Raw genomic sequence first — 26461 nt, forward strand, 5'->3', positions numbered from 1 at the left:
TTTTGTGTGGGTGGATAGGAAAGGGCTGTGTCTTAGAAAGCATAACCAAATATCTGACAAACAGTTGTGTGATTGCTGTTTGTTGCAGAGGTCACCTCACTTAACCTGTTCTAAGACTGAAATTAAAAAACAGCATAAACAAAAAAGTAGTCACGTAATGCCTATTTGTTTCCATCTTGTATGCTTTGGAAGATAAGCTCCTCAGGATATTGGAACTGACAGAGGAAATAGTACAAGCAACAGTAAGTAGCTTGCTAAAACAGAGGACTCTGCTCAAAGCAAGTCATTAAAATGGTTATTTGAAACTTGTACGTGGCTTGTGTAGGTGAAGAGCCTACAGTGCTGTCTTTCTCATGTCATAATAGATGTGATAATTATTATTACAGCTTTTTCCCCAGACTCATTGTGTGCAAGATAAATAAAGATCAAATCAGATTTTTTCAGAGGCAGCAAAAAATCTGAACAAAGCAAAACATGCAGAAGGAAATTACTGGTTTTCCCCTCTGCCTTAGTCAAAAAAGGAAAGCAGAAAGGGCTTCCTGAAGGCATTGCTGCAGTGATAAGGCTGTGGTTTGAAGCATACTTCAAGCCAGTGCCACTGTCCAAAGAGCCACTTTCCCCTTCACCTTTCTGTTTATCTGTTCATATGCTAACACAGTTCTTTTTGTAATCTTAAAGTAAAACAGAATGGAGAACATGTGCTGGCATTAAGTGTAACTTGTCACATCTCAAACAAAATGCACACATAAAGGTAAACTTTGAGAAAAAACAAAGATCAAGCCCTGGGAAAACTCCAAGACTTTGTCCAAGTTCACTGATGCTGTCAGCAAATTCATCAGCAAAATATGTCCCTGTCAGTCTTTGGGAGCAAAGGAAAAGATTCTTGGGTCGCTTGTAGTTGTCTGAGTGAAGCAGTGCTCTTAGATATGATACAGGAGTGTCTCACAAAAGGAAGGAAACTGAGGTGAGGTTAAAGAAAGAGATGAGCCGACTTTCTCATCGCATCTAACTGCTTTGGATAGCATTCTGTGAAGCACTGAATGGCCAAAAATACTGCTGTAAACTCCACAGTCCTCGCAGAATGTTTGGCTGTCTTCATTGTGATTCATTTTAGGTGCTGTGGTCTATTAATAAAATAGTTTATTGAAATATGGGACACAAGTTAAAATAAAGCGCGCCTGGAACAAAATCTAAATATAGGCAGTGGTATCGAATGAGGCTACGTTTTCTCTTTGGCATTCCCCTGAGTTTCTTGTGAGGAAAAAATGTCAATTACACAGGGACAAAAGTGTGAGTTCACTTAATTTATTTTTTTTCAATCTCATCTCTTAACTTTTTTGGTTTTAGGCTGTTGAAAACCTCTGTTCCTACAAAGTCTCTGCTACACTGTACAAACAACTGCGGCAAGTCTGTGAAGATCACGTGAAAGCACAAATCCTTCAATTCAGGGAATATCCTTTTCCTGTGCAAAGAAATTGTTAGATTTGCGCTTAAATCATTATTTTTAAGTAAGTGGGGTTTTTGTTTGTTTGTTTTTAATAATGGTGGTGTTTGCAAATGTGCAAAGAGGTGCTTTGTTAACCACTGACACACTTTCAGATGGACCACGAGCAACTGGAGTTGTCCAAGGGAATAATTTTAGTATTTAGAGGCATGGTGGTAATGAAGCATTAAAACAAGTATTTGTTTTGTTATGAGTGCAAGTGCTACACCTAATCTAGAAAAATTCAGGAGCACTATGAGTCTAAAATCCTCACATATCTAACAGCAGGTGTGGATTTTTGTGGCAAGTGTGTGGTGGAGATGCTTACAGTAGCAATAGTTGAAGAAAAACTAGTTTTTAAAGAAAAAGACAACTGGGAGTCTTCTGTGAAATAGTTCTTAAGCCTATCTGTATGGCCACTGGTCAGCAGTGATGTGTAATGGAGGCATTCACGGAGCCCTTCAGATACCTCACGTGTACCTTGGGAGACAGATTAAAGTTCAGAAGATCATTTGGCTGCTTGTGACTCCAGAGCACTGGCATTTGACAGCAAATTTCCCCATTGTTTTCTCAAGTTCGATTACTAGGCTTCTCTTTTTCCCTCTGAACTGATGACAAAAGTGCCTGCAGATCTCCTCAGGAATCTTGAGCGCAGCCAGCACTGTTTTCTGAAGCCTGTTGTGCTTTGCATGCTGAGAGCATGCTTTATGTGTCTTGTGCATAATAGCCTACTGGTTCGCACTTGCTGGGGAAGTAGGGTAAGTAGAGCCTATGCCCAGCAGGTTGTTCCCAGAGAGCGTCTTGGCAAACAGATGCTGGAGAGTGCTGGGGTGAACAGATGCTGTAGTGATTTGAGCGCCTGCCCTGTTTCCCAGGTCTCTGGTGGATATTCTGTTACAGAAAATGATTGGTTGAAATAGGAAGAAAAAAGGGAATGGGGCCCAGAAAGAGCCCTCTTTCTAATTGAATGCCTTTAATGTGCTTAGGATTGTGACTCTCATTTTCTCACTTCACCGCATTCTCAGGTAGGTGCCTACACTCGCAAAGAAAATAAATTGTTTTCTCTGTTCCTTTTTTTTTCATTTCCCTTTTATATGACTTAGCTCCAGCATGGTGTTTTTTGTTTTGTCCCAGTAAAAGAGCCTTGTTTCTACATGTCATACATGAAACACTGATATTGAATTGGCACTGAATTTACCTCTTAATTGTGGCTTTTTTTTTTTTCAGGTTTGATTTGATGCATTTTTAAATCACATCCAACTAAAAAGTCCATTAGTCAATACAGTAGCCTATTAAATGTAACTGAGAACCAAATCTTTTGGTCTGCTTTAAAGCAGTATACAGTTGCCCAGTTTTGCTTCCCTGACTTTTCAGGCTGAGAAAATGTTATTACAACTTAAGCTGTAAAACTTTGGTTCTCTTGGGTTTGTGGAGAGAAAGCAATGTTTGGAGAGTTGAGAACTCTGTGTTCTACAGGTATACTGCTTTATATCCCAAGGACATGAGATTAGATTAATCAGATTTGACCAGAGGGAGTTGGAGATGGCATTGTGTAAGAAAGGTAGGCAAAGCCACCTTTGGGTTTACTTGTGATACACTAGAATTCTGCCAGCACAAGCAACAATTGGATCCATTGTATGACGAGTAAAACTTCATGGTTTAATTAAGGAGACCTAGAGATGTATATGGAAAGAGCACTATTTGGATTTATTGAGGATTATTTGAAACTGTAACTGCTTTCAAGAGATTAGGGTCACTCCTGTGGTGCGCAGTGTGAACTCATTAAACAAAGTAAACCTTTCTATCCAGCTCACCTCCGTGCGTGATAAGGTTGGTTTTGACACTGATGGGATTTCTTACTTAAATCTATATCAGAGCTAGACAGTACAGTCGCTAGATGGTATCAGTGAAGGGCTGTGAGTGTTGTTCCTTGAAAACATAGGGAGATTTTTTTGGAGAGCTACCAGATCCTGTGCTGAGCAGAAGCTTTGCAATTAACTGTTCATCCCTAGGCAGTCCCAGTAACATCGGAATATCCACGAAGGAGATTTGCTTAATGGCTGGCAAAGATCATCTCTGGAATCTGACCTAAAAAGTTACTGGCAAGCTAGTTTTCCTTAATAGGTGCTGTACAGATTCTCTGGATAGTCTTTTATTTTTAAAGAAGATAAATAAATGCTGGCAAGATCATTGCAGACAAATGGTAAGTTGAGTGTTTGTTCAGAATACGTATTCTTGAGCTGTACAGTCTGGCAAAAGGGAATTTGTCATGATTTTTACTTGAATCTGTGTTGCACTTCCTCCAAGTTTCAGTAGGATTTTTCACTTTCCCCTTAGCTGGCTGGGCGCAGTTCTTTTGTCAAAAGTCACATTCTGCTGGTTATTGGTTTATTCTTCATTGATTTCATAATGGTAACCAGCTGGAATATCACTCAGAAACATATTGACTCCAGTGAAATTGTTCACCAGTTTCTTCAGTCTTTGCTTGTATAGATAGCTCCAACCGCTAGGTTAATTTATGACTTTTGTTTTGTATTTTTTGCAATATCCTGACTTACTGGGCTGAGAAACAGGAAGATTAAATAACTGAATCTTTTTATTTCTCCCCTTTTTGTCACCTACCTCTATGATAAGTTGTTATCAGAAAAAAGTGCCCTCTCAGAAACAGTCCATAGGAATTGGCCTTTTAAGACCACTTCATTATAATTCTAAGTTTCCACTGCGTTGTCAGCAAGCTCTAGCTACGGGTCCCCAGAATAGTGGGGCACCCAATTTACCTCCTTTTCCCTTCCCTGTGAGGGGTGGGCAGGTATGTGTGTGCATGTTTTATCTGAAATGAAAGCGTTGTGGAAAATATTCTGAACAAATTGCACAGTCTGATGAAATTAAGGTTGAAGGTTATTGCCTTAAAAGTTTAATTGAACCGGACCCGTGTTTTCATAAAAATACAGTGGTTTTTTTCTGTGAACTCTGTTGGCTTTAATTACTTTTGAGTGTTCCTTTGATTGGTTTTATTTATGTTTACTCCTCAGAACAACAACCAGTAGGAAGTGGCTTTCTTGCCCAGGTGCTGAGATAGCACCTGCGGTGTTCAAGGAAACAAAAGAAAAACAATCACGTTGCTGTTTTACTTTAGCATGGTTGGCTAGAAGTTATGTCAGCTTGAGAACTGCCTCAGAAGCAATGAAATCCTTTAGAGGAGGATTGGTAGGCTCCTAAGGATAGAAAATTCAGTAGCTGGCCTGGCAGTGAGTTATGCATGCACATCCTGAGGTACTGTAATGCTAAATTAAAAGCTGTGCAGCCTTTTGAATGAACAAAAGTAAAAATGGATGTTTGTGAATGAGTAATAAGAAAGCTCACTCCTTTTCTCTCTTCTTTAAAAAAAAAATGTGTTTATACATTCTTCCTCTTGTTATAATTAATATATCTCTATTTTTCTCATAAATTTTGACAACTGTCTTTCACTGTGAAGACATCATTGCCGAGTTTGTTACTGTCTGCCTAAAACATTTTTAAGTGAAGTCTGTGACAGCAGTTTACTGAAAGTTGGTGGTTATACTTGAGTAAATATGTATCTCAATAGCACTAAAACTTAAACAGCACTAAGGCTAATAAAACTCTTCCATTAATTGCTTATGAATTTGAAAATTGCCTTGAATGTATTTGGTTATAGTGATAAGTCATAGCACTAATATTAATAAAACATTCCCGTAGAGATGCAGGTCGCCACAAGGGTTGAAAATAGGTGTACCAGCAATGAAAGTACCATGTGTCTGCAATGTAATTTTTCAGAATTTGCCTTATAATTTAAACTGCTACATGCTGGTAAGAGAAAAATGTTTTCTTCATATATTTTCAGATCATGATCAGAAGCATTTTCTTATTTTTGGATCGCACATACGTACTTCAGAATTCAATGCTTCCTTCTATATGGTAGGTATCTACATAAGCACTCCTTTAATTGGTACAATTTGTACTGTATTTGTAATGGTTGAAAATATTTTTTTCTTCACATTATATTGGAGCTGTGTAGTAGGTTGATTAAATTTTTGTGTTAATTTGTGGAAACTTAAGTCTCTGTCATTATTCTGTCATATCCACCTTCCCCGGGAGGTAATATGAGGGTAGAAGAGGAAGGTCAGTCTGGATCAGCTGCCAAGTTTGAGTGAGGCTGCTGCCTCTGGGCCTTCGCTTTCAGTCTAGTGGTTCTTCAGGTGCTCCTGGCTTGGCAAAGTTCAGAGCTTGGCTATTGACTCTGTTGTTTTTTTAGATGTTAGGTGCACTTACAAGGTGCAGATCATGTTTCCTGCCCTGGCCTTTTGTGAGTTGAGACCTGTGGCTCAGAGCTCTGAGGTTAACCCCTGCTTGCTGCTGCAGTTTGAGCACCCCATGGCCATGTCTGTTTCTCAGCATCTTTCTTGAGAGACATTTTGTATCATCACCAAGACAAACAAACCTGTGCTTTGCCAAAATTTTCTGGTGTCAGTATTCTGTCAAAAGCAAGAAAAGATGTAGATAAAATGCTGAAGTAGCAATGGACCTCTTCCCTGCATATATTACCTGTGTCCTCAGACTGGGGAGGAAGTTGGCAGCCTTCTCTCGCTGGTTAGGTCCCACATGAAGTCTTCCTTTCTGCGTTCTGCATTGGTCTTCCTTCAGCTTTTTGTGTTAGGCTGTCTTTTACTGAAAGCCATCAAAGGGGTCTGCTCATTAATTGGTCTTTTTTTCCCTTGTACTGAGAATGTCGCATTTACCTATTTATATTTAATTCAGATGTATATTCAGATTCAAAATTACAATAGTAATTCTTTTTCAATAAACAGATAATGTTATAGTCTGTTATGTGAAATAGATGCAGACCAGTCACAGTTCTGACCTGAAGTTTACACATCTGGCAGAACCGCAGTTTATATTTTTGTGATAGTCCTTCTTATAGAATATATACACGATTAATAAATTCTCTCTCTGTGTAATATATACACATATAATACATATCTTTATACATACATATTTTCTCAAACATGCGCATTTTTGAAAAGAATCAACAAAGTGAGGTATTAATTTTCATTATTCACACAGGGACATGGGGCTGGAATTATTTAGAAATCATGTCATTAGTGATAAGCAAGTTCAAAACAAGACTATTGATGGAATCCTTCTGCTGATTGAACGAGAACGAAGTGGTGAAGCAGTGGACAGAAGTTTGCTGCGTAGTTTGTTGAGTATGCTGTCTGATCTACAGGTGAGTACAGCAAACCTCAGTCATTACCACTAGTTTTAGAAACTGACTTTGGACTTTTCTGATGTGTGTGTTGTACAGAAATAATTTTATTCTAGTGAAAGTGTGCTTCAAAATCTGGCTAACAGATTGAGAAAGTGGTTCCCTTTTCTTTGCCCAATCCACAGTCTTTCATTCTCTGTTTTTAAATGAGGTTTCTGTGCTTGTTTTTTCTTAGCTTGTTTTCTAATCCTAATGAAGGTTAAACATAGCAAGCAAAAAAGGCTGCTTCTGTTACTGTAAAAAAAAATTTTTTTTAGTCCAGATCTTGGTTCTTATCACAAAAAAAAAAATCACCAATTCAGCAACTGCTTAGCAGAAAGATCAAAGATGGAATGAGATGCAAAGTTAAGGCAGACATTTTTTAAATGGTTATGGTCAGTCTGTAAATGAATGAAATTTTCCATTAGAATAAATGTTTGGCAATCAACCAATAGAAAAAAAAAAAATGTGATTTTTTTACTTGTATTTATGTTGTCTTCTGTTCAACAACACAGCCTTCTCCTACGATGTGCAATAAAGCTCAGGAGCAGTCTTTCATTCTTAGAACCTGTTCTGCTGCTCTATTCCCAACTAATGTACATTATTACATGACTTGGTAAAGGTTTAAAAAAGAGGGCAAAGGGTTCACAGAACTCTGGGAACGTTTAGTCTGGAGAAGAGGAGGCTCAGGGGTGACATTATTGCTTTCTACAACTCCCTGAAAGGAGGTTGTGGCAAGTAGGGGGTCAGACTCTTCTCTCAATTGACAGTGATAGAACAAAAGTTAAAGGCTGAGTTGTGCCAGAGGAGGTTCAGATTGGATATTAGGAAAAACTTTTCTCACCAGAAGTGTTGAGGCAGTGGCACAGGCTGCCCAGGAAGGTGATGGAGTCACCGTCCCTGGAGATGTTCGAGTAATGTAGATATGTGACATTGAGGGACATGGTGGGGATGGATTGATGGTTGGACTAGGTGATCGCAGTGGTCTTTCCCAACCCTTACAATTCTATGTTAAAAGGCTATTAAAAAGTGCCTTCTTAGTCTGGCAGCTTACATAGCTTTTCTGCTTTCCATGTTATCTTTCGTGACTTTTATCCATAACTTTTAGTGTACCCACAAGGTTTAGAACTGATAATTCTGTGCAAGAGAGAAGAGAAACTTCTTGTGATATAAAAATCATTAACAGATCTGAAGACATAGATCTGATAGATCTTTGCCACTTTTTTCCTGTTGCTTGCCAGTCTTCTCTTAACTGCATCAGTTTTTTGTAGGTGTTATCAGTGATTTAGCAATGTACACTGCTAACTGAAGGTATCTCCTTTATTAGATCCTTCTTACAAAACTGGATTTCAGCCTGCAGTCTTCACTCTCTCAGAAGTGTTGTTTTCTTTCTTCACTAGGGAGCCTGACAAAATGTATTCTTTTGTATTTATTAGGCACAGATACCTAATATAATGCCTTCAGGATCTCTGCTGCTCTCTCTTCTTTCGCTGGAGGTTAGCTTGTGGTGAAAGATGAATTAATAACTCAAATCTTATATTTCATTCAAAAACAATTAAGCTCTTACTCATTCCTAATGTTTAGACAGTTACAAAATTGAAGACCAACTGCGGAAAGCTGATTCCTGCTTGCATAAATCTTGTTCTATTGCAGTTCCCTGTTGTAAAGCTTTATATGTGGTTTATGTAGAAATAATTTCATATGCTGTTAGCATAGTTCAGAAAGTTAGAGAAGGAAAGGAAGGTAAGAAACAAAATCTTATGTTCAGTTCTGCTTAAAGAGATGGTTAAAGCAATCAGTCAATGTCTGCTTATGACACTGAGTACCGTTACAGTCTGCATACCTGTCAAGCCAGAGATTTCGTGTTTGATGCACTGAGAAAAAGTCAAATATTTGAAAGTAGTTACCAGCTTTGTTCCTAAGACTCATTACTGAGAGTACAGTCACTTTATTGTTGGGAATTACCTGTTTTGTTTTACCAGTTGGAACCGGCACAGAAATATCAGTCGGGGTCTTGAGCTGGCATGGATTAGATGTCATTGCTGTGCTGTTGTGTTGAGCGCTGGTGTTTGTGTGAATTAACAGAAACCTGTCAGTTTAGACAGTTTTAGTACTGATGACTGAAACACACACTATTGCTACCCTGGGAAGTCAGCTCTGATTGTAGTCTTTCTAAAACCAGCAGGGAAAAAAGCAAACTTCAGCATTTATTTTAAACATTTATTTTGCCTTCCTGTGATTTTACTTGCCCCCTATGCCTGACAGCTAGGGTACACTACCTTTATTGGTGGCTTAATGTAAGTAATTCAATTGATTTCTTGGACAGGTTTACAAAGAATCATTTGAACAGAGGTTTCTGGAAGAAACAAATTGCTTATATGCTGCAGAGGGCCAAAGATTAATGCAAGAAAGAGAGGTAGGTACCTGCTGTAGTTAACAATTTTTATTTCAATTCCATCTGCTATGGGATTATGTGGGAACTTCTGGTAGCACCACAGAGTGAATACTAAAAGAAATTTACAGGGGGAAACGATGTTTATGCTTTGGGGACTGCACTTTATATAAGTGTCAAAGAGAAGAACCCATTCCAGTTAGCCATAATGTTGGGTATGGATATATATATTATATATATATATATATATTCATAGTATTTGTATATAGTATGTATATATTTATTTATTTATTTTTTCACAGTATTTGTATATTGCATGTAAGAACATAAACTAAGGGTGGAGAAGTCAAGTGACATTTTCTGTTGCTAAAGTCATGCTGCCAAAAAGTTCATCCCCATGTGAGGCTTAAAAGTGTGCCATGAATAGTATTTTGGCTCAAAAGCTGTGAAATATCCACAGGCACCACTCTGCTCTGTACTTAATAGCTAAAAAACTGTTCACTTTTAAAATATAGAATTGCATTTATTTTGCTGTTTTGTTCCAGTTACTTATTAGCTAAGTAGACTTGAGACATTTTTGTTTTCTGTACTTTTGAGATGAAATTATGCTCTGTGATGGGCAGCTTGAAAATGTGTTTCTTCCTGAAAATGTACAACAGTATTTTCTGGTTGTCTAAAATAGAGCATGCTACCTTTATTAATTCAATTTTAACACCAACTCTTGGCCAGTAGAGAATAGGTAGGTGCAATTACAATACTTTTATTATGAGGTTATATTGATTAGTAAAAACATAGATTGTGTAACATGCTACATGCTTGTGGAATAGTTACTTCCAATCTGTGCTCTCCTTAAATTTGAAGTTTTAAAATACTTGTGATGAACAAGATGATCATTCATGCTATTGTACTTAACTGTTGAATTTGTCATTCTCTTATCTTGCAAGGTCCCAGAATATCTTCACCATGTTAGTAAACGTTTGGAAGAAGAAGGAGACAGAGTGATAACATACTTAGACCACAGCACACAGTGAGTGCAAATTTTGTCATTTTTAGCATAAGTCAAGCGTCCTTTATAAAACAGTGTGACTATCCATGGCTGTAGAGACACAGAGATCATCTCTGTAGATACTATTTGGTGTTTTTATTGTTTGTTTTTTTTTTTATTTAAAGACTTTATTTATTTAAAATCCAAGTATTCCTTGAGTAAAAGGGGAGAAATTCATCTAGAAAACTTCCCGTGTCATTTGAAGTCAACTCACATGTGTATTTTGAGATTAGTAGCTGATTTTAAACATTCATAAGGGAACATTCTCATAAGGGGAAGAAATGTAAATTATGACATAGAGTAGAGAACATGGATACAAACATTCCATGTTAGTTTACAGTGGATCAGCTTTGGTACAGCTGCTGCCAATGGATTGTGCAAGGTAGCTTGTTTTTCTCATTGAGGTATTGAGTAAGAGCATGCATTTTACTAGGATAAGAATGCACAGTCACTGATGGGCTATAAATGTATATATAATTTATAAATAATGCAGTAGTTGTTCTTTTTCAATAAAGAACATAACTAGATAGAATTAGCTTAGAGTTTTTTGCCCTCACACCTTTTTATTTCCCCTAGGTGATGTTGGCATTTCATTGGGTGTTAAAAGGATAATTGAGTAACATCTCTTTTTGTCCTATAAATATATGATGAAAATAACTAGATAAGCACACGCCTTGCATATCGTGGTACATATTTGAGCATGAGTTTTCTTGCAGGGTGCCTAGCTTCTTCATGCAAAATTAGTCATGCGAAAACATATGGAATTATTTCTGTACATAAATGAGATACTCTGTCTGTTTCTTGGTAAATACTACTCTGCCTCAAGCAGACCAGTTGTCCTTACTTTTCTGTAGGCAGAAGGTCTTCTGGGGTAACGGATGATGTTTTATGTAACCTTGAATCCTGTTCTTGTGGACAATCAGCAGTTGTAGGTAGCAACATTTGGAAGTTTCAGGGAAAATGAAAGTAGTCATAAAAATGGCTTTGTGTGTGAAGTCTTAGGAGCGCTGTAGGAGAACAGAAGTAGTACCTGTGGTGCCCCGACACTGTCCTAGTACCTGCCTGTTTTCAACTCAGCATATTTTCTGATCCTGGGGCTGTTTGCCTGTTTGGTATTATCCAGTGAATCTCTCTGTAACAGTTGTGCCATCTCACTTGGATTCATGTAAGCTTTTCCATCTATGGCATCTTCTGGCAAGGAGATTCCCCCCCTAGCAGCACACCAGCCACCACATAATAGATCACTTCCTTTTGTTTATTTCCAGTCTGTTTCCCAGTGCCATCACTGATGTCTCCAGCTCTTATGTTGGAAAGGAGTGATCAGCCTGTTTCTTTTCACCTTTTTTCCTGCCCATCAATGTACTACTTTATGTATTACTGCCAGGTCAGAGATTCCAAACCCAAATGTGTACAGTTTTCTCTTGCAGCTCCTGTTACATAATTTTGATCATCCCTATTCTCTTTTTTGGACCATTTTAAAATTTGAATCCCTTCTTTTGACATGAAGGGACTAAAACTCTATACTGTATTTAATTCTTTGCCTGGCATTCATAGGTGGTATTTTGGCAAAGGTGGGGACTTAAAAAGGATTTTTGGTATTTAAGTTCCTGCTTGTTATAGCTTGCTTTTTAGAATTCAAAACTGAATTTCTTTTTTAATCCAATTCTTTCTTATAACAATTTTTGTTTCAGAATGTGTAAGCTCTGTTTTAAGTAGAAAATTGTTGATATTTTCAATATAATGTGAATTGCTCAGAATTGTACCATGACAGGAGGTAACTCCCTTATACTGTAATGCTTCTAATATACTTCTCTTGCCTTATTTAGGAAACCACTGATTGCTTGTGTGGAGAAACAGCTACTAGGAGAACACTTAACAGCTATTTTGCAAAAAGGTATTTTTTTAAACTAATGCATCCTTTGATTATCAACAGATTCTCATAGTCTGTGATAACTATAGGTTCCGTAGCTTTTATTTAATGGGATGTATTAGCTGTGGAAAAAAACTTCCGTGGACACAGAAAGCTAATTCAATAAAACTGTTACACCATTGTGCCATCAGATCCTGTATGTGGAAACGAATATCTAAAATGTAATTCCATATCTGTATATGTTGCTGAACCCCATAAGTCCCCTTTGGCTCAGAGCAATGGGCTTAGGAGTTGCTTTGGAACTGTTGATTTTCTCAAACTTGCAAACTTCCAAGTGAAAGCTGCAAATATTGTTGTAGTTTTTTTATGTGATGGTTACAGAGTGCGAGTGCAGTAGTGTCACATGTCCTTGTGACTGGATGGTTAAGGAATGCTGAGTTATTGGAACTTACAGAAGTCAGAGGCAATGCACTTCTTATGCTTTTGTTTGTATTGCACCTTTGGCTGGCAAATCCAGATTTGAACTAAAGTCGTAGGAATTCTTTATTCAGATATTAGTGTCTTCAACTCAGCATTTCTCTTTCCCTCTTAACTTTTAGTGTTTGTCTTTTTTTCCCTAAATTCCTGAAGGTCTGACCTTTCAGTGTTTTAAATGATCCTTTTCTTTTCTTGCACTAGCCACTTTTCAGGCTTTAGATCTTCTAGCAAGTTATGCTTATATCTTTGTTCTTTTACTGCTGCAGTACTGATGTCCCTAGTACTCTGTTATCTTCAGCCTCCATCGCATCAATGTTTAATACTTTTGGGTTGATAGAAGTACTCCTTTTGCTTATTTCTTTATTCCCCTTTTAAAGGCAGACATGCATACAGTTTTCTCTGAACTATTCTGGGAATAGGTTATTTCACTGTTTTCAATACATTTGCAAAAGTAAGCTTGTTTATTCCATCTGAGTTATTTTTGTGTAATTGTAAGAATAACCTGTACTTTTGTTGATACGTGTCAATTGTGCTTGCTTTTCAGTACTATTTTAAAGTCACTTTGCCAGTGATAAATGTGTTCATCAGTTGGCTAGTCACAAAATGTTCTTGTTTTAATCTGCATTCTCTCTTGGTTAATAATGTACATTCACTGTCCATGTACATTTTTGAACTTACTATAATTCAGGATTGTAATACTGTTGGATTCTTTTGCATTCTATGTCTACACATTTTATTTATTTAAAAAGAAAAAAAAAAGAAAAAAAAAAAAAAAGAAGCAAGTCTAACATCACTTGGCTTACTTCACTTTCTGCATTCATTTGATCCAGGGCACATTGTAATCCACTTATAACATCCTAGTATTCAGTGCAAGTAGAAGAAGATACTGCCTTTTGTAGGTTTTGTTCCTTAGGAGAGAGAAGGCATATGATGTAGTCAGTTTGATACAGGAAAAAAAAGCTTACAAATGCAGGGTATGTATGCAATACTTTATTTCTTGTATTGTTCTGACTGCTATTTAAAAGTTACTGCATTTTTTTTCTCCACTGTGATTATAATAGAAATTTGTAAGGCTGTGACAGTGCTTTCTGGAAGTTGTGTGTTGTGTCAGAGGAGTTCCCTCAATATATTTTTTCATTGGTCAAGGATGTCACAAAGTATTTTTTCCATCACAGTTTGTATGGCAGAGGAAGAAAGAAGGCTGAACTTTATCAGCTAGATTGTAACAAAGCAGAGAGTGCGTTGGTCTCTCTAAATGAGAAGGGAGTGATGCTTGGGTGTGATAGAATTGGCATTTCCAAATTTCAGCACCAAAAGAACATCAGTCACATGCATTAAAATTTGTGTAATTTATCATTTTGTATACTTTTTAAAGTATTTTAATTCTTCTGATCTCTCAGAGTGAGCAAAAGTGACATCATTCTTGAACATTGTTTGCCTTTCTGAACATGTAAATAAGTTAAAATTGTAGTATTTTGAGATGAAGGAGAGAGTAAAAAAGGGAACATTTAAGTAAGGCTAGAAAATCCTTTGTAATCTAATACCATTTAAAATTTTAAAGTAATTACATATACATTGTGCATGAAGTAGAACAGTCGTACAGTATCAGCTGCACTGATGGTGTGCATTGTCAACTTGTGTAGAATCAAGCTTTCTGGATTTTAAACGCTGGCATAAATGCTACCTTCCCATTTTACTGAAGCCTCTATCACTAACACCAGACAATGGATCTGTGATTGCATTGGGAGTAAATACACAATGTAAAATTTGAGAATATGGTGAGTGTAGTTGTAAAAAAAAAAAAAAAACAAAAAAACAAAAACAACTTTCCATTCAGCCCTGAGTGTTGCTTCTCCACTCATTAGTCCAAGGCCTAGTCTCATGTAGAATGAACTGAAAAGGCAAAAGTTGCTTGGAAAGAATTTGTAATTGTGTGTTATTACATCAGAATGGATGTAGACTGTTTATGTTGTGTTCTTAATCTAAAAACATGACTTAACACGTTCCAGAGGAAAAAAATCTTGCTGAGTATGTATCTTTGTTTTAAATTTAGGACACTTAGCGTAGTTTTTGACATTCCTTCGAGATTCTGTGAGATCTTTTGATCAAACTCTACACTTAATATCAAGTACTGTTCATAAACATTCTGCAAAAGGCTTTGAGTCAGCACTTTATTGGGAAAGTACTTCAGCTGACTTAAAATATTGTAATGTAAGTCATTTCAGCTGGTTTATACCAGGGAACATGCTAACCCTGAGCATAACACTCACTTTTAGAAATGTTGTCTTTAAAAGTTTATGCTTCTAAGCACACTGGAGAGTCTGTTGGTGTATTTCATAGAGATTTTTGGTTTTCTCCTATATTTCCAATTGTTTATGCAGTGCTCTTCAAATTTGCTTGTAACTTTGATTTTCTCGTCTTTTCTTTTTAAGGACTTGATAACCTGCTTGATGAAAACAGAATATCAGATTTGACCCAGACATACCAGCTGTTCAGCAGGGTAAAAGGGGGGCAGCAGATTCTTCTACAACATTGGAGCGAATACATCAAGGTATTTCACAGATCTCTTAATACCCTCAAAATGTATGCTGTTATCATAGGTTTATTCTGTCAAATAGAAGAATAGTGTATCATTAGGCATATGCATCCAAACTGTTTTAAGCAAATATCTTAATGCATTCTTTCCCCCCATAATAATAATCACATGGCGAGAAACAGCAACGCTTAAATTTTGATTTTAAATTCTTAACTACTTGGAATTTGCTTTCATCATACATTTGAACAGTACACAACAAGCTATTCTGGTTTACTTCTAGATAGAGCCATATGCACACTTGTTTTAGAGTATGCTGGATTGTAGAATGTGTTGAGTTTCAGTACGAATATATTCACCTGTTTTACATACTTGGAAATGCAGGAGAATAGCAGAATGCAGCTGTTCTGCTGCAGATTGGCAGTGCACTTCATGTTACCAACGTAGAGCAATGCAGTCAGTAAGATGAATGCTTAAGCTGCTTTGAAAGGAACACTCCCTTTGAAAATAATCCATGATCAAAGCGGTACTTAGATAATTCTGGTCTGTTTAGCTAGGTGTAATAGTAAGGTAACATGCTGCCTCTGAGCAGATGAAGGCAGCAAAGCGTCACAGAAAATATTTTTCTCTGGAGTTAATTCCTCGTGTAGTTTTCTCCTGAATAATCCATGGTTACCTCTTCCTTAGAGGCAAAGTGCACAACATGAGTTTGCTGTGGAGGTGACTTTCTGGCTTACCCATACCCAGAGTTATGTGCAGCACCTGGAGAGAGGCCATGTCCCCATCCACCCCCAAAGCTGAGACAGTTTGCTAAGCAGATTGTTGAGCATTGTCTCCACTATATGTCATTAGCTGGGCCAGCATGTAGAAAACTGTGGGAAGGAGGACCAGGACCTTGCTTTTCAGCAGCTGCAAGTTGGCTTACCGTGCCGTGTGTCTCAGAATCAGACCTTCAAGGGCCTCATTTTAAAGAAACTTTTTCACATGCTCAGAAATCTAGAAACCTAGATCTGTAGAGTCAATAAATCTCCATTCCAACATTCTGTATGGTAGAGCACATTAAAGTGAAGCTTGAGGAACTTAAATTCTATCCTGTGAAGCAGCATAAGAAGAGTTACATAGAGACAAAGTCCTGAAGGGAAGATAAGTGCTCTGGTGTAGTCATCTTTTTATGATTTTAGGCATGCCACTTGGCTCTGTATATCTCAGCTCCCCATTTGCAGACTGGAAAGATGCTTTGCAGCTTTGGAACATAGATGATGGAGGCTGAGAGAGATCCAGATGCTGTTAATGAAAGGGAAAATGGGCTTAGTGCAAGACATATATAAAATGAGTCCAAGGACACCTGGCACCCTTGTGTTTGACTTGATTCACTCAGGAATGATTCTTCAGAAAGATCTTAGTGAAGATTGCAGGGATAATGAGGTATCAAGGTGGAAATTTTGAGGCTTGTGAGGAATTTTCTCATCTTTGCTTCACTATGGTGGAAAGCATACCGCCATATTGATATAAGTGCACCAATTAAATACTGTTCAGCTGTTATTGTGCAGGTGTTCCTCTTTCTCATGGTGGAAAACTACTCGTTCTATGTAGGGCAATGATTGGTGTTACGAAGCAGCTGTAAATTGTCTGATAGCTTAACCTCATGGGATGGTTTGGTTCAGTGGGCAAGGGGTACCATAGCCCTAGTTCTTGGATAGTAAATGAACAAGAAAGGAAAGTCGGGTCTGTGGTTTCTTCTTGCCAATGGGAAAATCCTGTTTGTTGGAAGTCAGCTGATCTGGAGCCCTCACAGAATGAGAAATCTTGAAGGGATGAGCAGCAGTTGGATTTCAGCCCTCTGTTCTTGTCAGTGGAGCTCACTAGTGGGGTCCAGAAGAATAGTACAAAGTTTACCATTACACTTTCTAAGGCAGTTTCCATATGATTTCTTTTACATGAATCATGTATTTAACTGTAAACTTGTACATCGTGCAGTCATGTCTACTGTGTATTTTTGTTTAGCTCCTGTCTTAAATGTGTATAATCTTTAAATCAAACGCTAATGTTTGAAATCCATTAATGTGTGTCTGGGCTTTTATTTTAAATTTTAATGCATCTCATTTTCTGAAAATGTGAAGTCACATAAGTAGCTCTGTAAAATTATTATTCTCTCTAATGATTAATTTTATAAGGGTGAATGTGTCTGTTGGGGGAGACAGGTAGTGCTCTAAAGTATTTTATTATCAAAAGTGTTTGTTTTACAGAACTTTGGGACAACAATAGTGGTTAATCCTGAAAAGGACAAGGATATGGTGCAAGAGCTACTAGATTTTAAGGATAAAGTGGACCATATCATAGAAGTGTGCTTTCAGAAAAATGAAAAATTTATAAACTTGATGAAGGAGTCCTTTGAAACATTTATCAACAAGAGACCAAATAAGCCTGCAGAATTGATAGGTACACAAATGTTTTTCTGTAAAATATTTCCAAAATCTGTAGAAAGCATGATAAGATGATGCTGCTGAGTGTGCTAGCGCAATAGTGGTGCATTATGCAGTTGCTTTAGGAGATCTGCTTTGGGAGCACTGCGGGGTGTCGTTGAGGTGTGTGCGGTGTCCCTAAGGAGTACATCACTTTGCTGTCCTGCACCATGCTTCCTGCACTGCAACTGGGCTAACTTGTGCCCAAGGAGCGCAACGCGAGTGCTGCCAGCGGTGTGAAGGGCTAGGGAAAGTAGAGCCAGAGCAGAATTCTTGACTGCAGTGGCAGATGAGTTCTCTGGGTGTTAAAGATCTCTCAGAAAGGAGTAAGTACAGCCCATCTGACTTGCAGGAACTGTTGGAACAATTTTAAGGCCTTCCGATAAAAGGAAGAAGAAAACATTGAGTATCTTGAAGGGAGAACTAACGCTCATTAAGGGGAAAAATATTTGTACTAGGATTATCTCTGATCTGGCAAAATCTGGCAATCTGTTTTACCTACGGCCAGCATAGCTAGGACATTTCCCACCAGTAGAGGATCAGAGGATCCTGTTCCTTGTTTTTTTTTTTTTTTCTCTCTTGCCTCCATTCAACACAGTTCGTGGCTTCATCCTAAAATAAACTTGGTGGGTCAAATTGTGCAATCTAGTGAATGCAGGTTAAAGCCATGATACAGCCTGCTGTCATCTGCTGATTGTGATGTTTCAGCTATTGCAGTGATTTCCTTCTTACCCCAGTTGGTTGTGTAGGGATACTAACGTGGCTTAATCAACATTTAGCTAAATTCATTGCTTAACAGTATTTCTAGAGTTCTGAAGCTACTAACTTGAAAGCATCGCTTCTGTTTAAATTTTTATATGCTCATAGCAAGGAGCAAGAGGGGTTTGCTAAAGGTCTACAGAAACTATAGTCCTCTTTGTGTTGTTTGTTTCTGTTTCTCATGAAATACATCCATATGCATTGTACACTTTCAGAATGTTGTCTTTCAATGAGTAGCGTGCTTGCAATGAATATAACACAAAATGTGGGAACTTCTACTGTGTTAATTTTAATGATTTTACTGTGTTCTTTTCTTGGATGGTTCCTTTTTGTGATATTTTTTTCCATTATGGCAGTACTTACAATAAGCGTTCTATCAGTCTACTGAATAAAGGGGTGGGAGAACAGAAAATAGGAAGCTTAGCACTTACCCTATATTTTTAATATACAGTACTATTTCAAGTGGGAAGTGCTTAAGTTGGTGATTTAAAAGTTTCATTTTTTTTTAAGGTGTTAAATTTTCTTTATTTGTAGCAAAATATGTGGATTCCAAGTTAAGAGCTGGTAATAAAGAAGCAACAGATGAAGAGCTGGAAAGAATCCTCGACAAAATCATGATCATATTTAGATTCATACATGGTAAGAAATATCCATTCTAGGTTAATACAATTAAAAATATTTTCTTTGCTACTAGCTGCACTTTAGTCCTCTGAGGAGTGTAAGAGATCATTTTTAGCATGAGCTTCCTCGAGAATTAGTCTTATATCTGAATTGCCTTACAGTTGAAGGAGCACAATAAATACAACAATAAATACAACAGGGAGGACAGGCTTCTTTGGAGGTGAAGTTACAGTCTATGGTGGAGACCAAAGAATGAGAGTAAGATTTAGCAAAGTATGGTAATAGAATAATTCAAATGTAAAAAGAACCAATTGTATGTGTAGCTTTCTTTGTTGTTGGATAGTGAATATCGATCAGCTGATCAATGTGTTATGAGTTAAGGCTTGTGTCACAAACCTGAAGTGTGATGGTGCAAGTAGAATGTATGACTTTATTGTTGTTTCAATTCACATGCAGGTAAAGATGTGTTTGAGGCATTCTATAAGAAAGATTTGGCCAAAAGACTGCTGGTTGGAAAAAGTGCATCTGTAGATGCTGAGAAGTCCATGTTGTCAAAGCTTAAACATGGTAGGCATCTTCAGCTTTGTTAACTGTTTATTACTTTTTGGAATGTAATTTCATGATCTCATGCTTTAAACAGTGACAAGCCAGATCCTTAGTAATATCTGAGCATTGTGCTCAGTGAGACCTGTTGGGTTGACCTCTCAGAAACGTGACTGGTTCATTTAATCTGTCTACATAGGAGCAGAATACGTACTTAGTTGTGGGTGCTGCAAACCCTGGCAAATCTGGCACAACTATCTCTGGTTAGACATTCATAAATTGTTCTGTGCTTGTTTGTAATTGTGGGATCTTTGCTTTAATTTGTGTGACAGAATGTGGGGCTGCTTTTACCAGCAAACTGGAGGGCATGTTCAAGGACATGGAACTGTCAAAAGATGTCATGGTTCAGTTTAAGCAGGTACCTTCAGATTGTGTTTATGTGCTAAATTTTCAACAGCAATGGGGAAGCACTTCATAGTGTTAAATTTGAATTAAGCTAAAATGAAATTAAACAGCTTTTGTGCAGGGCCCTGACTGTAGTCACAGGGAGTCCTTATATATCTACTTATAGAGCAGAATTTATTTATTCTTTTCTATTCAGATATAATCTTTTTTACAGATCTGTGTGATTTCTTTCTAAGCAAATTGAAGTCTAAATGACATGTAGTAATTTAGTTTGCTGACGTCCTTTAAAGTCCATATTCCTTAATTCTGTATACTGTTGTTTCTCTTTGTGAATGACCTATGCCAGAGAAACTCTCCACAGGCTGCTAAAATGCATAGAAACCTTATATATCTCAGGCACTGAACTTCAAAATGATTGGTGACTGAGAAAATATGCTGCAAGAAAATGTTGTGCATGCTTGCCCTGTTATGTTTCTCCCAGGCACCTTTTTGGAGCCTTGCTGTGGACCAAGTACTGGGATAGAGGTGTGACTTGGAGCAGCTGCTCCACTACTAAAATACTGTAGTGATTTTTCTGCCCCAGACTTCATGCCCTGTCGAGGAGTGATCTTATACTGAAATTATAAGATGATGTGTTGTCTCACAGAAAGCTAGAAGTCCCAGGGAACCTTAAAATTTTTGTCCTGGCTTCGGATCGAAAGCTTTTGTTTTGCTTCCTTTTTGTGTGTGTGTGTGTATATGTGTGTGTGTGTGTATATGTGTGTGTGTGTGTATATGTGTGTGTGTGTGATACCCTGTATCATGTCTAATGAAGGATGTGACCTGTAGGAATTCCTCGTTATTCTCCGAAGCTTAGATTTCTAACTTAAGTATATAATTTTTCTAATTTATCATGCAAACAGTATACCTGAATGATTTTTGTTTCTTGTATTTTAGTACATGCAGAACCAAAGTGACCCAGGAAACATAGACCTGACAGTAAATATATTAACAATGGGATATTGGCCAACTTATACACCTATGGAAGTTCACTTGAATTCAGAGGTTAGTTTTTGAATTTTCCTTCTAAGCGCAGTTTATGTAGTAGTATCCTAATCAGTATCATAGGGTGAATTAATGTCCTTAATGTAATGTATTTCTGCAAGACTTTAACACTTTTTTTTTTTTTCACTTCAAAGATTAAAATGTACAAAAGTTAAGACATAGTGGATAAAATCTGCTCTGGGGTTTTTTCAGGTGATTGCTTCACTTAATATTTTTTTTTAACTTTCTAATAATACTTGTCTCAAATTAATATTAAAGGAAAATCAGTGTCCTAATTAACATTGCATTTGAGCACTAGTTTAAAACAGTTCACCTTAATTACCCAGTCTAGCTACGATAGTTATGGATGTTTATCCACCCAATAGTTACATTACTGCATGATCTTATTTTTTTTTTTCCCATAAGATTCTTTTTCTCTGTAATGTCTCATAAAACTAGCACCAGCACTTAAATGGTGTGTCTGAAAAAAGACTGCTTCCAAGTTGACAGATCTTTGCAGTGCTCATATCTGCAGATATATATGTATATATGTATATTTGGAGTACTGCTTCCAGCACTACCTTGCTTGATCTGAAGTGCAGCAAGCACTTAGAAGACCAGAGGTGGTGACAGTGCTCCCATTCAGTCCAGAACAGTGGAAGCTTTTGTGCATTTGCTTCTGTGCCACGTTTTCCTGGAGTGAAGGGCCATGAAGATGATCAGAGGGCTGGAACACTTCTCTTGTGTAGACAGGTTGAAGTAGCTGGGCTTGTTTAGCTTGGAGTAGAGAATGCTCTGAGGAGACTTCACTGTTGTTTTCCAGTACTTGAAGGCAGCTTATAAGAATGAGGGAGGAAAAACATTTTACGTGGTCTGATAATGATAGGACAAGGGGGAATGGCTTTAAAATAAAAGAGAGGAGATTTAAGTTAGATGTTAGAAGGAAATTCTTTCCTCAGGGGGCAGTGAGGTGCTGGCACAGCTGCCCAGAGAAGCTGTGGTGCCCCATCCCTGTATGGGCTCAAGGCCAGGTTGGAAGGGGGCCCTGGGCAGCCTCAGCTGGGGGGGCAGCCCTGCCCAGGACAGGGGGTGGGGCTGGGTGGACTTTGAGGTCCCTTCCAACAAAAGCCATTGTGTGATTCCTCAGTGGCAACACTACTTTGGAAGGGTCCAGCCTGAACAACACATGATGAAAACACCTGTTACTTGGAATTCAAATGTTGGAATTGGACATAAGGGAGGGAAGAAGGTTAATAATCAGTATACAAGTATGAGATATGTGCTTTTTGTTGGATGGCTGCTTGATCAGAAGCAAAGTCCAGGACAAGAACAATATTTTAGAGGTTTAAAAGCCTTTATGGTTCTTCTATTTCATTTTTATTTAAGGAAAAAATCAGAAATTAAAACCTATGCTTGAATAAAGAATTTATTTTTTAGCATCAGTGTGTTTGAGAGCAAAGCTAACTCTTTTGAATTTAGCTCTTTTGCACAAAAACACTTAGCATGAAATACCGTTGAGGAGAACCAAAGGAATTACGTATGAAAACATCCAGCATCACTGTACTGGTAAAATACTAATAAACTTTGTCTCTTTGTTTTGCAGATGATTAAGCTTCAAGAGGTATTTAAAACCTTTTACCTAGGAAAGCATAGCGGTCGAAAGCTTCAGTGGCAGACCACATTAGGGCACGCGGTCCTGAAGGCGGAATTTAAAGAAGTGAGTTTGTTCATAGAAGTTTGCTTATTTAATGCTTTAGCCTGTTGGGATAAAATTAATGTTAGTTATTCAGAATCTAGTCATGTTTAGTATTTTTTATTTTTAATAAAGGTGGAAACATGTTTAATGGAGGAACAATCACTGTTCAGTTGTTTATTTTGAACAGTGGGCTTTTTCTAATGAAACAGAAATACTGCCTAGCTAGAAGACACAAGTGAAACCTTCCATTTGTATTCATTTGAACAAAGCTATTGAAATAAGGAGCGCTGTAATAAAGAAGGAAATTAAAGAAAAAAATCAGCATCTTATTTTTAATAGATGATTGTTTTGATCATAGGAATGCTGGTGACATTTTTAGAATGCTTAACTGTTGCAAAAGGAGACTGAAGGGCATTAGTGATGTAATGACTTGTTAAAATTTAAACACTTGTTAAATTATTTAAGTCTTAAATAATCACATTGTTTCTTAATGTGGGTTTGTTTCTTCTCATGGAATATCTTGCCTTGCTAATGAATGCAACTTAGTTGAAATAAACAACAACAGTGATATTTTATAAACACATTGTAAATAAAGAACTTAGGATTTTAGCACCACGTATCAGTAGGATAGATAGATAGGTTGTTAATTGACCAAAGATTGTACATCTGTCTGAAGAGTTTCAGTTATTTCCTTTTCACTGCCAACTGGAACAAACATTTTATTACTGTTGAAAGGGGGTTGAAGCATAAAGAAATTTGCGACTGGTTGTAGCAAAGCCAGAATTCCATATATTGTAATTGAAGTGGTGTGGAGGGAATGTTAGGCCGTTCTAATGAGGTTCTGGTTTGTACTGTGTTGCTACTGTTAGATAAACAGAAAAGATTTCTAAAATATCCTGTTTCTTTCATACTGCATTCAAGCAGATTCTTCTGTGTGACAGGCATTCAAGAATGCACATCTATAAATAAAGAATGTACAGCTTCTCTAACAGATTTGGGAGGTACAAGAGAAAATAGTCTGAAAATTACTTCTAAACATTTGACATTTCTTTTTTAGGGAAAGAAAGAATTCCAAGTGTCGCTCTTTCAGACATTAGTGCTGCTTATGTTTAATGAAGGAGATGAATTCAGTTTTGAAGAAATTAAAATGGCCACTGGTATAGGTAGGAGAAATACTTTGTGCTTCTTAAATTTATTCATTGGGTGACTGACGATTATGAATCTGCAGGTAAAGACCTTGCTTTAAGAATGCTACTACCAATGTCAGTTTTACAAAATACATGATTGCAATTCTTAAAATGCAAGTGGTGATGAAGGCTTGTTGTATGTACAGATTATTTGTGTTCTAGCACACTTTCAAGTATTATAATCTGAAAATGATCTGTTATGGAATGCTGCCATTTTGGGGCGATTCAAGAGATTATTTCAATTGAACCGTTCTGAGAGCATGACCATCTCTTCTTCGCCACTATTGCTGGAGTGCCCTGTTCACAGTAGATCTGATTCGTTAAAAAGAGCAGTGTCCAGTAGCAAGTATATATGGTAGCTATTCCTCTTGCACTTTGAATCTGAAGATGGATGGAATGCAGAAAACTGAAAAGAAAAAAAAAATGTGATTTTCTTTTTAACCAGAGGTAGTAACTGTTGCAGTAGAATATTCTTAGAGGTTTTTGTTCATTTGTTTCTCTAATCTTTATGCTTTCTTAAAACAGTTACCACCATTGGCATTAAAAAGGATAACTTTTCCATGGCTTTACTCTCTGCATCAACCAATAGGTCATATCCAGTAGCCTTTGCTTGTCAAACCTTAAGATCAATAAAACAACCGCTGAAGTATCTGAATACACACAAACACTAAAATACTGTAAATATATTTAATAAAACACTGTAAAAAGGGATTGTCAAGAATCCATGTTGTTCAGAAGGATGCATTTCAGAATGTATCATAGCCTAAGTACTCACAGAATGGCCCAGGTTGGAAGGGACTTCAAAGATCATGAATCTCCAACTCCCTGCTGCATGCAGGGCCACAAACCTCCCCATTTAATGCTAGACCAGGCTGCCCAGGGCCCCATCCAACCTGGCCTTGAACACCTCCAGGGACGGGGCATCCACAGCCTCTCGGGGCAGCCTGTTCCAGCACCTCATCACTCTCTCTGTAAAGAACTTCCCTCTGACATCCAACCTAAATCTTCCCTCCCTCAACATAAAACCATTTCCCCTTGTTCTGCAGTTATCTTCCCTTTCAAAGAGTTGACTCCCCTACTGTCTGTAGGCTCCTCCCAGTCTGTATAAATGCCTGGGATTCCTCCAGCCCAAGTGCAGAACTCTGCACTTTGCTGTGTTGAACCTCATCAGGTTCACCTGGGCCCACCTTTCAAGCCTGTTGAGGTCTCTCTGAATGGCATTCCTTTGTTCTACTGTGTCAACTGCACCACTCAGCTTGGTGTTGTCAGCAAACTTGCTGAGGGTGCGCTTGATTCCATCATCGATGTCATTGATGAAGATGTTAAAGAGCACCAGTCCCAAGACAGACCCCTGGGGGGTGCCGCTTGTTACCAGCCTCCACCTGGACATAGAGCCATTGAAGACCACCCTCTGTCTGTGGCCTTTCAACCGATTTCTTATCCATCGAGTGGTCCACCCATCAAATCCACATCCCTCCAGTTTGGAGACGAGGATGTGGTGGGGGACCATGTCAAAGGCCTTGATCAAGTCCAGGTAAATGACATCGGTAAATGACATACTCCAGCTTCTCAGACTTGAAGCTTCTTGTTGCTTAGTCACTAATTCCATAAATGCTAAGGGAGCTGAAGAAAACTTGTGCCAGCATGAATGATAAGCAGTGGGATAGTCCAGAGACTCATTAGATCAGAGTACAATGCTTACAGAACAAACATAAGCTCACGTAAGCCTGATCCAGATCCTGCATTCTCACTTTGTATTACTTTGCCTTAAAGCTTACATTCTGGCTGCCTTACAGCAACAGATTAAAATCTGCTGTGTGAAAACCCGTTACATTATAGCAGAATAGAAAGGATTTCAATGAACTGTTATTAAGGCAACCAGCTAGAACTGATGGATTGTTGGGAGCTGTCTATTTTGTCATGTAATCGCGCTGAGTGCTATGCCTATTTATTTTTCTTAAGATGAAGTAGTGTAGAAATCCATGTAATGAGGACAGTTTTTGGCCCACAGGTTGCTTGTGTCCAGGGTGGCTGAAGTAAAATTTCTCTTCCAGACATGGTATTCAGAGCTTCTGCCATTCCCATTTAGCAATCCCCCTCCTTGTAAATGAAAGTCTTATGGGCAGAAGTGCTCTCAGGAATCAGTCTCACACTGCCCCCTTCCTGCCTCCTGCTACTTGGCTGATCCTTTTGCTGAGCAGTACTCTGGATTTTGCCCAGCAGTGATAAACTGTGAAACTGTTGACCACCGCGTTATGCAAACAGGAAGCTTACAGCATTCAAGGGACAAGGTTCAGTGAAGAGCAATGCACTGGGAGGTTTCTTAATGCGTGGAAGCCACCTCTGCCTTGGGAAGTCTTTTGGTCCTAAGTGACTGAAACTAAGCAGTAGGGCAGGAGACGGAGAGGAGCAGGGAAGCATGGAGCATTCCTCCATTAGCATTAGCTTCCTTCTTGCATAGTATCCTATGTGTGCCAGCTTATGGCCTGTTGAAGACAGGGCTCTGGTCTGGATGGACCTTCTGAGCCAGATACCTGTTCTTCTGTTGTAAAGCAAATGCAGACAGATGCTGAACCTCCCAACTCTGCAGTATTGTGTTTAGCTACTTCCTTTACTTTGGTGTTTATGTGTGCTAGCCCTTCTTTGGGGGTGCTGGAAGCTTTGTGCAATTCTTACTTGGTGTTCTACTACAAGGTATTAAC

The 26461-nt window shown here is 38.0% G+C and overlaps 1 protein-coding gene across 1 annotated transcript in view; it reads left to right on the plus strand.

Moving 5' to 3' along the window:
* CUL4A (cullin 4A) overlaps nt 1–26461 on the plus strand; it is a 35981-nt gene that overhangs the window by 2567 nt on the left and 6953 nt on the right. Inside the window, exons 3-17 of the mRNA XM_042867271.1 lie at nt 1348–1451; nt 3617–3686; nt 5346–5419; nt 6566–6728; nt 9073–9162; nt 10083–10165; nt 12010–12077; nt 14963–15081; nt 17310–17502; nt 18819–18923; nt 19362–19472; nt 19781–19866; nt 20790–20897; nt 22480–22593; nt 23630–23735. Of these exons, the coding sequence (XP_042723205.1) occupies nt 1348–1451; nt 3617–3686; nt 5346–5419; nt 6566–6728; nt 9073–9162; nt 10083–10165; nt 12010–12077; nt 14963–15081; nt 17310–17502; nt 18819–18923; nt 19362–19472; nt 19781–19866; nt 20790–20897; nt 22480–22593; nt 23630–23735 (1594 nt within the window). The remainder of the gene's footprint in view (nt 1–1347; nt 1452–3616; nt 3687–5345; nt 5420–6565; nt 6729–9072; nt 9163–10082; nt 10166–12009; nt 12078–14962; nt 15082–17309; nt 17503–18818; nt 18924–19361; nt 19473–19780; nt 19867–20789; nt 20898–22479; nt 22594–23629; nt 23736–26461) is intronic.

This window comes from Lagopus leucura, unplaced genomic scaffold (genome assembly GCF_019238085.1).
Source record: "Lagopus leucura isolate 7727_CA_CO unplaced genomic scaffold, USGS_WTPT01 Super-Scaffold_100001, whole genome shotgun sequence".
NCBI lineage: Eukaryota > Metazoa > Chordata > Aves > Galliformes > Phasianidae > Lagopus > Lagopus leucura.